Genomic DNA, 11,998 nt, shown 5'->3' with positions numbered 1-11,998 from the left:
AAGGCTGAGGACTTGTGGCCCTTTGCCAATCGCCTTGTCACTGCCTCCTTCCTTAGAAGGTGATCCCAGCTGCTTGGTTCCCCTGCCCCCTCATTCCAGGCTCATAGCCCTGTCATCAGCCCAGCATCCAAGCAGTCAGGTGATCACCTGGGTGATGGCTGAAATCTTTTTGCATATCCCACAGCTCTCTCAGGGATAGGGATTGAGTGGTTCCCTCTTGTTCTGCCTCTTCCTCCTATTCTTGGGATGGCCCTGCTTTGTTCTCCTTTACTAAACAATCTCCTGTGTCCATTTCTTCTGGTGGGAAGGGGTGACTGACACTGGCAGGGGTTGGTGCTCTGGTTCAGGTGCAGGGCCTGGGGCCAGGGTTGGAGCAGCTGCAGTGCCTGTCACTTTGTCATCAAATCAGGGAGATTCTTTTCCCTTGAGGATCCTGAATAGTGCACGTTGCAGTGATTTGTGTCTCTGGAATTGCCAGGCTGATTGCATCCTTTTTCCAATTATTTTCTTAGTTTTTTGGATCCTGCACTTGTTCAGGGCTAAGTTCCAAAATGCTGGAGGTACCCACTGTCCTAGGCACTTGCCCACACTATCCCACACACCCATCCACTCAGAGCTGTCCAAGCTCAGCGCAGATCTCTGGGTGGTTTTCTTAAGTAGTTGTTCAGCAAGACCTGGAACACAGACAGAGGATGTAGCAATAAAACTTCTGGTTTGAGCATCTCAGGGATATCTGAAATTTACAAGAGCTGTAGTAACTAGCCTGGAGGAGAAGGGAGGTATCTACTCCATGGATTATGTCCCCCACAGTGTGAAGAAGAGGAGAATCAGTAAAAAGGTAAGACTTGTGCATTAAGGGAACAGTTTAGTAGTCGCCATGAAGTAAAAGATAATGATGATGAAAAGGAAGATAAGAAGAGAAAGAGGAATAAATCCCAAGAAAGACAAGTGATGCACAATGCAATTTCTCCCCACCCACTGACCAGTGCCCAGCCAGTCCTCCAGCAATGATCAGCCCCACCTGTCTGATTTCCCCCCACCTTATATACACTGAACAGGACATTCTGTGGTATGGGATTTCCCTTTGACCAGTTCAGGTCAGCTGTCCTGGCCATGCGCCCTCTGGCTCCTTGTGCACCTCTTCACTGGCAGAGCACAGAAAGCTGAAAAGTCCTTGACTTAAAGTAGGAATTAGTCAGAAACAACTAAAACATCTTTGTGGAATCAACAACATTCTCACACTAAATCCAAACCACAACACTGTACCAGCTACTACTTGGCCACGGTCTTTGCAGAATATCAAATGATGGTAGAAATATTCTCTGCAGCCCAATCAGTAAACCACTGCCAAATGTATGGGAAATGCTGATTTATCACTTTTGCACACACTTCAATTACTCTATATGCATAAATGACAACATAGGACAATGCAAAACTGAGTCTAGAGAATCTTGAATGGAGCAAAAGAAAAATCATTCCCAGTTCTTTAATTCTCAAAAGAGATTGGACCAAGATTTTTTTCCATGTTAATCAGTTCTGAATAGAATATAAACAGAGAAAGGAAAAAAATGTTAAAACAAGAGTAAACTATGATATCATATTTTAATCAGATAAAATGTTCCTTTGAGACAGCAAAAGTTTGTAAATCTCTATTGGCCTAGCAATTTATTACAATTTTGTTCCAAAAGAGTATGGGAGAAAATAATGGTGACCAAAATTATGAGCCCAAATCATTAAAAGAAAACACAACAGAAATTACAGATGCTTACATCCAAGGATCATCTCTGTTTTAATATAAAGCTTTGTAAACTCTACAGAATGCAGACCTTTCCAGAACAGTAGAAGCCCTAATTGTGAAAGCTCCCAAGCCTATTCCATCTCCTACAAGATAGTACATATCAGCTGTGACTGAAATAAAGACAGCCTTGGCTTAATAAGTTTAAAGTTTTTGAACATATGCTTGTGTGATTTACTTGCTCAGATTCTCTATTTACAGCTGGGTAAAGGCTGGACAACACATTGAGATAGAGATCTTTTTTGTAATTCTAGATCTAGAAAAAAGTACCAAAATTACCGAGGGTAATCAGGACAAGAGTGGCTGGAGAGGAAGAAATAAATTTTGTTCCTCTTATAAGGAATCATGTCCTAGATATAAACTTATACAAGGGATAATATATTTTGTGTTTTCACATGCAATGAAAAGAAAGAATTCTTTGTTTAAAGACAAAGACAGAAGTGACCGCACATTTTGGTTACATTTAGACTACAAGGCAAAATGCAGAGGTCCAATCTCATAAATTATGAATCTAAGGAAACCAAGAAAATAAAAAAACCTGAGTTTACCTAAATATAACTTACATCATAGGATCAGGGGATGTAAATTCTGTCAACTCAGATTCTCCTTTCAGTCTAGTTTTAAAGATTGCTATAGTTAAAATTAAAACAAGAGCTCTCTTCAATTCACATAAGAACTGGCTAGCATTCCAGTCCTATAAAACATCTATCTGCCACCTCAAATCTCTGTACCATGACTCTGTAAAACAGCAGTCACATTAGGCTTATATTTGTAATTGTGATAGTTACTTTGCTATAATGCCAGTCCTGGAGCACAACAGATCTATGAATATTAGAACAATGTGAAATAATTAATTATTGCAATCTATGGAAATGTTTGTAGCATACAATGGAATTTGAAGTATCAGCTTCAAGATAGTTTTAAAGACCAAGTACTTCCCTCAACAGTTCAATCATTGATCAAAGACACTCACCCATGAAGTCAGGCTTACATGGGAGCAGTCGTGCAAAGGAGAGGCTCAAAAAAGCTACTTTGTGTATAATGAAAGCAGCAGATCGATGCTCCATAAATATCCATTAAAAACCCTGTAGGATGAACAACAATTAAAGTTATACTAAAAACAATCAACTACCAAAAAGGTTTTGTCAGTCTTTGCAGTTCCTGCAAAGTTCAGCCTTGCTATCTGTTAGGGGGATTTGAATACATGCCTTGAAATGAGGATATCTTTCAAGTTATCATAATTTAGAGATCTCCTTACCAGAGGCTCTCTGGGACATTAAAGTTTTTCTTGTGTATTTTCAGGCTTCTTGTGTGTGAGACTGCCAACAATGAATACTTATGCAAATGAGATGAGGCTACTCTTTCTTAAACACTTGAAATCCTCATGCCCAGGAGAGAATTTTATGTTTACACAACCATATATTAGCAAAATAAAAATGAGGACACTGATCACCACTGAAAATTTGTCTCCTTCTGTAGCTGGTACAGGAAATTGTTCCAATCTGGGGTTTACTCAGATGTCAGTTTGGTGCCTGATGACTCTGCTTAAGCCTGTTGTAATGTATGTTGTTCTGAAACATCCATACCAGAGATGTGCCAAGAATGCTAAAGCATCCTCTTTGTGTGGATTTGACAGGCAACATTGCTGAGGGGTTACTTTTGGGAAAGCACTGTTGTAAAAAAAAACATTTCTTTTTTCATGATCTAGTTTAAGTACAAAACATTCTAAAGCAAGAAAGCACTTTAAAGTATTTGTAAACAAATTACATTGGAAGTTTAATTGTTTACAAATTCAGTGAACCAAGACAAAAGTAAAGTTTACCTTGTCCTTTTTGTTCCATATCAAATCTTGTCAACTCTTATATTTTCTGATAATTCTGTAAAAAAATGAACTAGTGGGTAAAAAATTCTCTGCTGTCAGCAAAGAAACTTTTTTATCCTGATTTTGGATTTTCTCATTAGGATATTCATGACCTCAAATAAACTACTGGCAAATCCTGAGTATTGAAGGATTCTTGCTGTATAGGTTGTGTCTTGATAAGGACTGCTCTTCAGGTAGCCTCCACAGCCACCACAGGAGCAGCTTTACTCTTACTTGTATGCATTTGTGAATTGAAGTTATTATTTCCAGTGCTCTTCATGCAGGGTGTTGTGTTTATAAATACTGGCTGTATCAAGATAACCTTAATAAGGTTTCTGTCATGACAGTTGTCTTGGAAGGCTCACGTGGATGGAGCAGCTATTCATATATTATCATCATTTTATAGCCAAACAGGCAACAGTATCAGACTAAGAGTAGCAGAAGTTTCCATATCTGTAAGAGGGTTCTCTTTCTCAAATTTCTGTTTAATTGGTGTTACAAGACTGCTTGACAACACTAATCAATCTATAGTTAAATTCAGCATTAATATTCCCATATCATCAGTGGGGGAGGAGAGTAACAGCACTTCATGTAGCTCTAGGGAACAAGCCATTGCCAGAAGAGAGGCAGAGCACAACTTCTCTCTTCTACATGCTCAGCTTATTCCTCCAAAGAGACTCTCTTCTGACCTGTGGCATCCATACATGCCTCCCCTTAGCCAGCAGTTCACTCTCCCTCTCCAGGAGCTATCTGGCTCTTCTGCTCCCCCAGCAAAGGCCAGTGCCTGTAAGGATTAGGGAGCTGAGCCAGGTAAAAACAGATTCTTTTGATGGTGTGTGCCTGTGTTTGGGTTAGCTTCCAGATGCAGCAGATCCTCAGTCCAACTGGCCGCACAGCTGCTCGAGTGCTCACACTGGCAAAAGGGAGGCAGCAGGGTGGCCTCTCTCAGGGACAGCTCAGTTTTAGGCTACTTTAAGCTGGTTACAAAACCATACCCATATCTTCAGAGGAATGGAGCCTACACAGAGCCATATGGTTTAATAAATGACAATCTAACCAGTCTAACCACAGCCAGTACAAATTAATCCAAGTTTTGTCATCTGCTTTCACTGCGGTCAAACAAGTGGCATCTTTGCACCACTAAACATTCACTTCTAAACTGCCAGTCAGGAAATTCATAGCTATTGTCTATCTGGAAAGCTCCCTTTTCATTTCTTTCCCAAAAAAAAGGTTAGTGCAAAACATCATAATATGTACTTTTCACTTACAGGAGAGTCCAGTGCACACTGTTTACTCGGTTGTTTGTGTAGAGGCCCATTATGCATAAATCAGTGCAGAGAAACAAAGGATTGTTTTATTACACAATGAAATTTTCCAAAAAGGATCTTAATTTCCTGTTCAAGAAATGGCACCATTGTTTACTTGAAACAGATATGCTAAGAGGCCTGGAGAAATCTTGTTTTTAGGAGACGGACTTGCCATCATGGTGAGTAAGAGTGTTGCATAGTTCTTGACAATGTCAATTAAAATGTATTTTGATTGGAAGGTAATTGGCAAAATGCTATTTCAAAGTTTGACAAATTTTCCAAATGGCTAAATCTGAAATGAGTCCAGTTCTTGGGATAATTTTCAGATTGCTCAAAAGTATTGCTTAATATCAACAAGAAACCAGCTATGAAGAAGCTCTGTAAATTCCATGCTATTAACAGCTATGCATTTCATATACAAATGAGCAGACCTGACAAGATGTGTCAACATCTTAAATCCCTCAAATTTTGTTACCCTGATTAGCAAGATATTAGTGAGCAAAAAGACTGATCTTAGTCTTTTTCTATATGAACTCACCTGCCAAATCTTCTCAATTGCTTTTTCTCAACCACAGTATCTGTGACCCTTCCACCTTCCAGGCCACTCTCACCTCCTAAAAACCTCTATGGACATTCAGCACCTTCCTCCTTTTTGTTTACTTCCCTGAGATGCATCTGTCCACAGGCCACTGAACTTTCCACCAAACCTTTCTGGCTTTCCCTGTTCTTACTCTCATGCTCTTACCTGCCCAGGGACACACAATGCCTCAGGTGCAAAATTAGGTTCTGCCATTCCAAGGATAATTTATTTTGAAATTACATCTAATTCTGTGTGGATTGTTGAAGGGGCAAGTTTAAGCAAATTTAAGAGGAGAAAGATAAAGCTGAAAAATGTTGCAATTGTATTGCAATACCCAAGATGCAACACTCAAGACCTTTGTCTTGAATGAGATCATATTTCCAATTTTCGACCCTGTGTGGAGCAGAACTGACCTGTTCTACCATAGCACATGACAACACCTTGTCATCCAGTAGCTCAAATTCTCTGCTGTATGCAGATTTTGCTGTTTGCAAGATGGGATGAGTGAGAGGATTGTCAAGCAGCTGGTTGTGGTTCCAGATTCTCCAGTTGAATCAGTGCTTGTCTGGACAGCTCTAAGCAGTACCAGCTGCTAATAGTTCCCCTTGGGATCATTTTCTAATTGCAGATTACCAGACACAGCAGGACATCTCTTTCTTCTCCAGGGGTAATTCTTATGCTGGGATGGAGGGGAGGAGATTTATGAACCAAATAAACTGTGAACTGTCAGTGTGGCAGAGACAACTAATCAGTTCATGAAGGTCTGAGAGATTTCTGATACTTCAGTGCTCTTTCTTGCAGGGAATCTATCTTTTGCCATAGTAATATCAGCCTGTTAACTCATCAGTGCAGATATTATACACCAGAATGATTTCACTGGTGTTTTTCAAGTGATTTGTATCTGGGATTATGCTCACCCAGGACTGTGCTGTCCTATCAAGTTCATGTGTCTGTGTCATCAGTTGTACTGAGCTCACTTGCCTGGTCCATCACTTGAGAAAGCCTTTATCTTGTGATTTTCCCCCAGAGAAATCTGATTGTCAGGTCCTTAATGTTACATCAATGTAAAGAACATGTAGCTGTATGTCTAGGATGTGATTTCAGATGAGAGTTTCAATAGCAGTGGTGATTCTTAAAAACTTAATATTTGTTAGTGACCTCTTTTCGAATTCCTAGCCAAAAAGATTTTGACACTTCAGTTATAATGTGGTGCACCTATTTTTTCTTACTGATCCTTGGAAAGTGCAGGAATCCTGCATGAAAGATGACAAAATACTGATTAGGATTTCAAATTCCAAGGCTCTCCAAAGCCACAATTTTTTCCAGAAGATCCTTTTTGCTGCCGTTGCCTATCTCAACTGTGTCTGTGAAGCATCAGCCTTAGGATGGATCCTAATATTGCGTGAAGAGCTGTTCGTACCTGTTGCTTGTGGCAGGAATTTCTGTGGCTGGCACTAGAGGGCAACGCCGCTGCTCTCAGCATCGCTGAGCCCCTGCCAGCTCCCTGCTGACATCCCGGCTGCTGAGCTCACATAGACTTTCGGGTTTTTCTCCACAGATACCACTCTCAAGTGCTAACCTAAACTATTACCAGTTGAATACTTTTGAATGGCCGATCCGGAATGACATCGAGAGGAGAATAATGCTTCTTACAGCAAGAGGAGATGGCTTCTCTGTGTATCCCACTTCTTCATAAGGGTCACTGCCCACTGCAGTGTGAGAACCACTGCAATCAGTTTTTGATTTTGAGCTACTGATGCTAACGGGAGATTTACTGCTAGTTTAGTTTCATTCAGGATTTGATATTTGGTACTGACTTTTACCCACAACTTTAGTTTATACAGAATATTAACAGCCCAGGCCGGTTTAAACTGACCTTGTGAAAATCAATTCAAATTTATCTCTGAATTTTGCTGGGGAGGGGGGTGGGGGGGAAATGTTTTTTAATTCTGTCACATGTAACTCAAATATTGCCAAACAGGCTGGCTTGTCTTAACTTGCAGGTACCTGGCACAGAAACAATCTATCATTTTGAAGACTCCTATATGCAGTAATACTCTCATTTAACCATGACTGTGCTGGCTACATTAGAGGGTGGTGTAATTTCCAAATGAGATAACGCTGTGTGATTACCCAGTGTCAAAGGTGACTTTAGTTTTTTCATTAAGTTTTTACACCCCTTGCGATTTTTACAGTGTTGCCAGCATCCTAGTCTGTCTTGAAATCAGAGTTCTCTGATTTCATGTGATTACCTTGGGAAGGGTTCCAGGTATGTTTATGTGGGATTACCACCTGAGTGTATTTTCTTCCCTGCTTACTCAAGTGGTGTGTCCAGATCATCTTTCAAGGAGCCTATAAATATGTATATTGTACCCAAATAAATTCAGATATGAAGCTCACATACTTGACTTCTCCCTTCTGCTTCTCTGGTGACATGTTTACAGTGTAACCCCACAGTTTCTCATTTGACATAGAAGGTAACTATAACCAAAATCAACTATCAACTTTTATTTTTTTTTTACAGAATGTAAAAGACATTCATATATAAGTCTCACAATAATTTTGTTTTGTGAATAAAAGAGAGAAGGTCTTGTTAAATTTCAAGACTTCAAATGAGGTGGAGTTAGGGTATTGGAGAAAGGCTCTGGGTCTGTCCCCTCCCCTAGGGTACCATAGTGGTAGGGACCCTGTTCAACAGAAATATAATATTATATATCTCTTTTAATCAAGTAGCCTCATAATTTGCATACACTCCTTGTTGTATGCCATATATGATACAGAAGTGTGGTCTGGATGTGGACATCATGCATTTTTAGATATATATGCCACTGGTACATTGGGATACTACAGATAGTTGCATTAAAATATTGTTTCAACATTTTTTTCTTAAAAAAAAAAAAAGGCATTTTTAAATTTAATTTTTTGTTCAACAAGAACTTTTGTTAAATATAGTGTCTTCTATTTGGAGCACAGGACTTGTTATTTAGGATCAGTTTATAGGTTCATTTGCTTTAACGTCCTTTTCTGACATTAAACAGCATAGTAAATTTCAGAAGAAAGCAGATGAAATCCCACTGGTGGTTATAACTTTTTTCTCAGTAAAATTATACAGAATTTACAAGCAGCTGTTTTCTAATACTCAGCTGTATCCACATTCATATTTTAAAACAAATGCAGACACTATCCTAATTTTTGTTGCTGGAAGCCAGCTTAACTTTCTTTCTCTTAGTTCTTTTCAATCTTCAAGACAACAAAAGGTGATGAAAAAGTCTTTGTGGTGAATCCCAAGACCAAGATATCCCCAAGGCAATGTGGTTAGTGCAGAACCAAGAAAAGCACTTAATCGTGTAGATAGAATCCTTTTAGTAAGCAAATACGAGCCTATTAAAAACTCATCTTGAAACAAAACAAGCCAAAGCAAAAAATAGCACTAGGTAGAGATTTTGTTGGATTTGCAGATAAATTCTCTCAGTGCTCATGCAGCAGGCTTTGTCTCTGTGCCCCAGGTGCTGCCGTCCTGATCACACGCCAGGACCACACAGGTGCTGAGGAGGAGCTCGGTTTTATATAACAACCCTTCTCGTGAATCGAAATAATACCGAGAGTTAAAACGTGAGCGTTTGCACCCCTCCCCGGTTTGTTGTTTGGGGTTTTTTAATCCCTACAGGCACCTCTCCCCCGCTCCTGTAAGAAAACCGAGGGGAAACCAGCCGTGGCGATGAGAAGAAGGCAGCGCGGAGGGCCGGGCCGCTCGGGAGCCGCGCCCCGCAGGTGAGAACCTCCGGCGGGGCGGGAGGAGGAGGGGACAAGGGACAAGGGGAGGGGTGTCCCCGCGGGGCCCCGACCCCTGGGCGGGCCGGGGGAGCTGAGTGGCCGCAGGCCGCGTCAGTCAGGGGCAGGGCGAGGCGGGCGGGGGATGGCGGCCCCCGCCCGGCCCGGGGCGGCAGTGGCGGGGCGGCCGCGGCAGCATCAGCATCAGCATGCGGGCGGCGGCCGGGGTAGGGCGGCGGCACCTGCTCCCGGCAGGGCGGGAGACGGCCAGCGGGACAGGGAGGGAGGGAGGGAGGCATCTCCGCGGGCTGGCCGCTGCCAGCAGCACGGCGACGAGCCCGCGGATGGAGCTTCATCTCTTTCTTTCTAGGACGTGGTGGGCATCCTCATCCTCTGCCTGGTTCCTGCGGCGGCCGCGCTGGACTTCAAGTACCACCACACGGAGGAGCTGGAGGCGTACCTGAAGGGGGTTCATGCCGCCAACCCCTCCCTCACCCACTTGCACAGCATCGGGCGATCGGTGGAAGGTAAGGGCGGAGGGACGAGGGGAGAGAAGGCTTTTTCTTCTAATTAAATCGCGGCGGGTGTAGGTAAAGGTGGCGTTTCGTGGGCGCTTGCTGGCGGCGGGGCTGCTCTAACAAACCTCTGTGAAGTTTCGTCTTCCTCTTGCTTAAGCGTGAATAACACACTCTGGCTGAAGCATCGTACGTGTCATCAGAGTAAAAGTTCTCCCAACACTTATGTTTCTGAGAGTTGGAAACGTCCTGAGTGGCAATTTCAGAAAGAGGGCCGTCTCTATGGAGCGTAGAATATGTGGGACCCCTTTGCCAAGTGTCCGTTCTGGGTGGGACTGTAATTAAAGACGTGTGTTTTCTATCTTGTGGTTGTGTTAAAAATACCTTCTGATACAAGGTCCTGTGCTGTAGATGAAGAATAGGATTTCAGTCTCGAGCCTCACAGGAAAATGTACTGAAATCAATAATCACCTTTCTGACCTTATATAAATGTTTTAATTCATCTCTCTATGATTGGTACTTTTTTACTATAAATTTGGGGAGGAGTGGCTAAGTTTTTAGAAGAGATTTAAAAGATTAGTGTTTATTAGCATATAGACTTTATTGTACGCCTGTTTAAGAAAAAAAAAAAAAAAAAAAAAAAAAAATCCCCAAAGAAACCAAACCCAAAAGGAAACCCCAAAAAACCACTAAAAAGCCCCCCAAACTGCTTTATTAAACTTGAATTGGAGAAACTAAATCACTCTGAGAAGAGCTATAAAACTACACAGAAAATCCACTCTTTAGAAAAATCATCTGTTCCTCTAATTCCATTTTGTACCACTGGAAGCATTTGTAGCATCTATTATCAAATCCATGCTTGTGTTTCAAAAAATAAAAATCTGTATTCTCCTTGGTAAATGATCATGAAGACATTTTCATGCCTTCTCCCTTGTTTTACCATCTATCTCAAAGCAGACAAGGAATCTTAAAGTTATATATACTGTGTTGGTTTTGGTTTCATCAAAGGCAGAATTAGATTGGATTATATTATTCATCCATTCAAGAGGCTAGTTCCTGTAAGGACAGTTCCCTCCAGTACAAACTAGCAATTATCCACATCCTCATTTTCATACCTTTAGAGAACTGAGCTAGTGTTCTGATGATAGGACTAGATAATGACTTTTATGCCAGCAACTCAATGGCTTATCTTTGTGCAGGTAGGCAAAAACCTTTCATCCAACCTGAGAGATTGAAACTTTGGCTTTTACATATCTAGATACCTGAAAGCTGATAACATGAGGTGTTCAACTTGTCTGAGTTCCATCAGCATGAAAACCGGAAAAGCATCATCTCTTGATGGTGATTGAGCAATACACATCATTCAGATTTTGATATATTGCCTTTTGCTTTGCCAAACTCTAAGAGAACTGTGTGGGCTCTCCTTGCTGTTATTCTCAGTGTCACGTAAAGCAGAATGGCAGTGAAAATTTTTAGTGCTCCTCTATTCTTTCAGTTTTCTCTAAATGTTAGGAGATTCCTGTCTTTGTTGAGAAATGAGCCTTCAGCTTCGCCCAGAATATGGTAGGGAGCAGTATTGAATTAGGGTCTAATTTGTTTTTTTTCCTTGTACTAATATAAAGTTTTCTGTCAGAAGTGGTTATAGAATTTTGGTGAAAATTAAGTTTCAGTTCTGGTCCATGGGTTGAAGTTCTGTTCCTCTATTCTCAGCTAAGCTGACGTGAGCAGGACTGAGCGTGCCGACGCTTGTATGGGTGTCCTAGTGTTGTCTTCCTGCCAATTAACTAAACCATGATAGCAACATGTACTTCTTGATAGTGAGAAACAGAAATTAATTTAAGTACTATAAAACTGAGATCAATGTTATATAGTAAGTTGATACTCCTGATATGAAAATTCTTGATGATGAATACAATATCCCATGGATCAAAGTAACACCTCTAAATCCAATATTTTTTTGTTATTATCATGAATGGCTATTGTTCCCATGTTATTTGTTAATCTATGTTTTACTCCAATTTTATCTAATAACTGAATATTTTATACTGCCATCCAGACTTGGATTATGAAGAACGTGAAGTAAAGGCCTGACTTTTGGTCAGAGCTCTGCAAGAATATGAAAATCCACTCTTAAAAGCCCAGCTGTGGAGAGTGATAGGATCCTATGTA

At 41.0% G+C, this 11,998-nt stretch overlaps 1 protein-coding gene across 3 annotated transcripts in view; it reads left to right on the top strand.

The window, feature by feature from the left end:
- The first annotated feature begins 9,453 nt into the window (after positions 1–9,453).
- Positions 9,454–11,998, top strand: part of CPM (carboxypeptidase M) — a 30,341-nt gene continuing 27,796 nt past the window's right edge. The window contains exons 1-2 of one of the 3 annotated variants that reach the window (XM_033514850.1): positions 9,454–9,541; positions 9,685–9,841. In XM_033514850.1, coding sequence (XP_033370741.1) covers positions 9,788–9,841 — 54 coding nt within the window. In that variant the 5' untranslated portion in view covers positions 9,454–9,541; positions 9,685–9,787. Of the gene's footprint in view, positions 9,542–9,613; positions 9,842–11,998 lie in introns of those variants that run through there. The other 2 variants (XM_015628352.3, XM_033514851.1) reach the window with 2 other exon arrangements.

Source organism: Parus major, chromosome 1A, assembly GCF_001522545.3.
Source record: "Parus major isolate Abel chromosome 1A, Parus_major1.1, whole genome shotgun sequence".
Taxonomy (NCBI): Eukaryota; Metazoa; Chordata; class Aves; order Passeriformes; family Paridae; genus Parus; species Parus major.
Note: the sequence above shows the minus strand (reverse complement) of the source record. Positions and strands in the feature narration are given on the sequence as shown.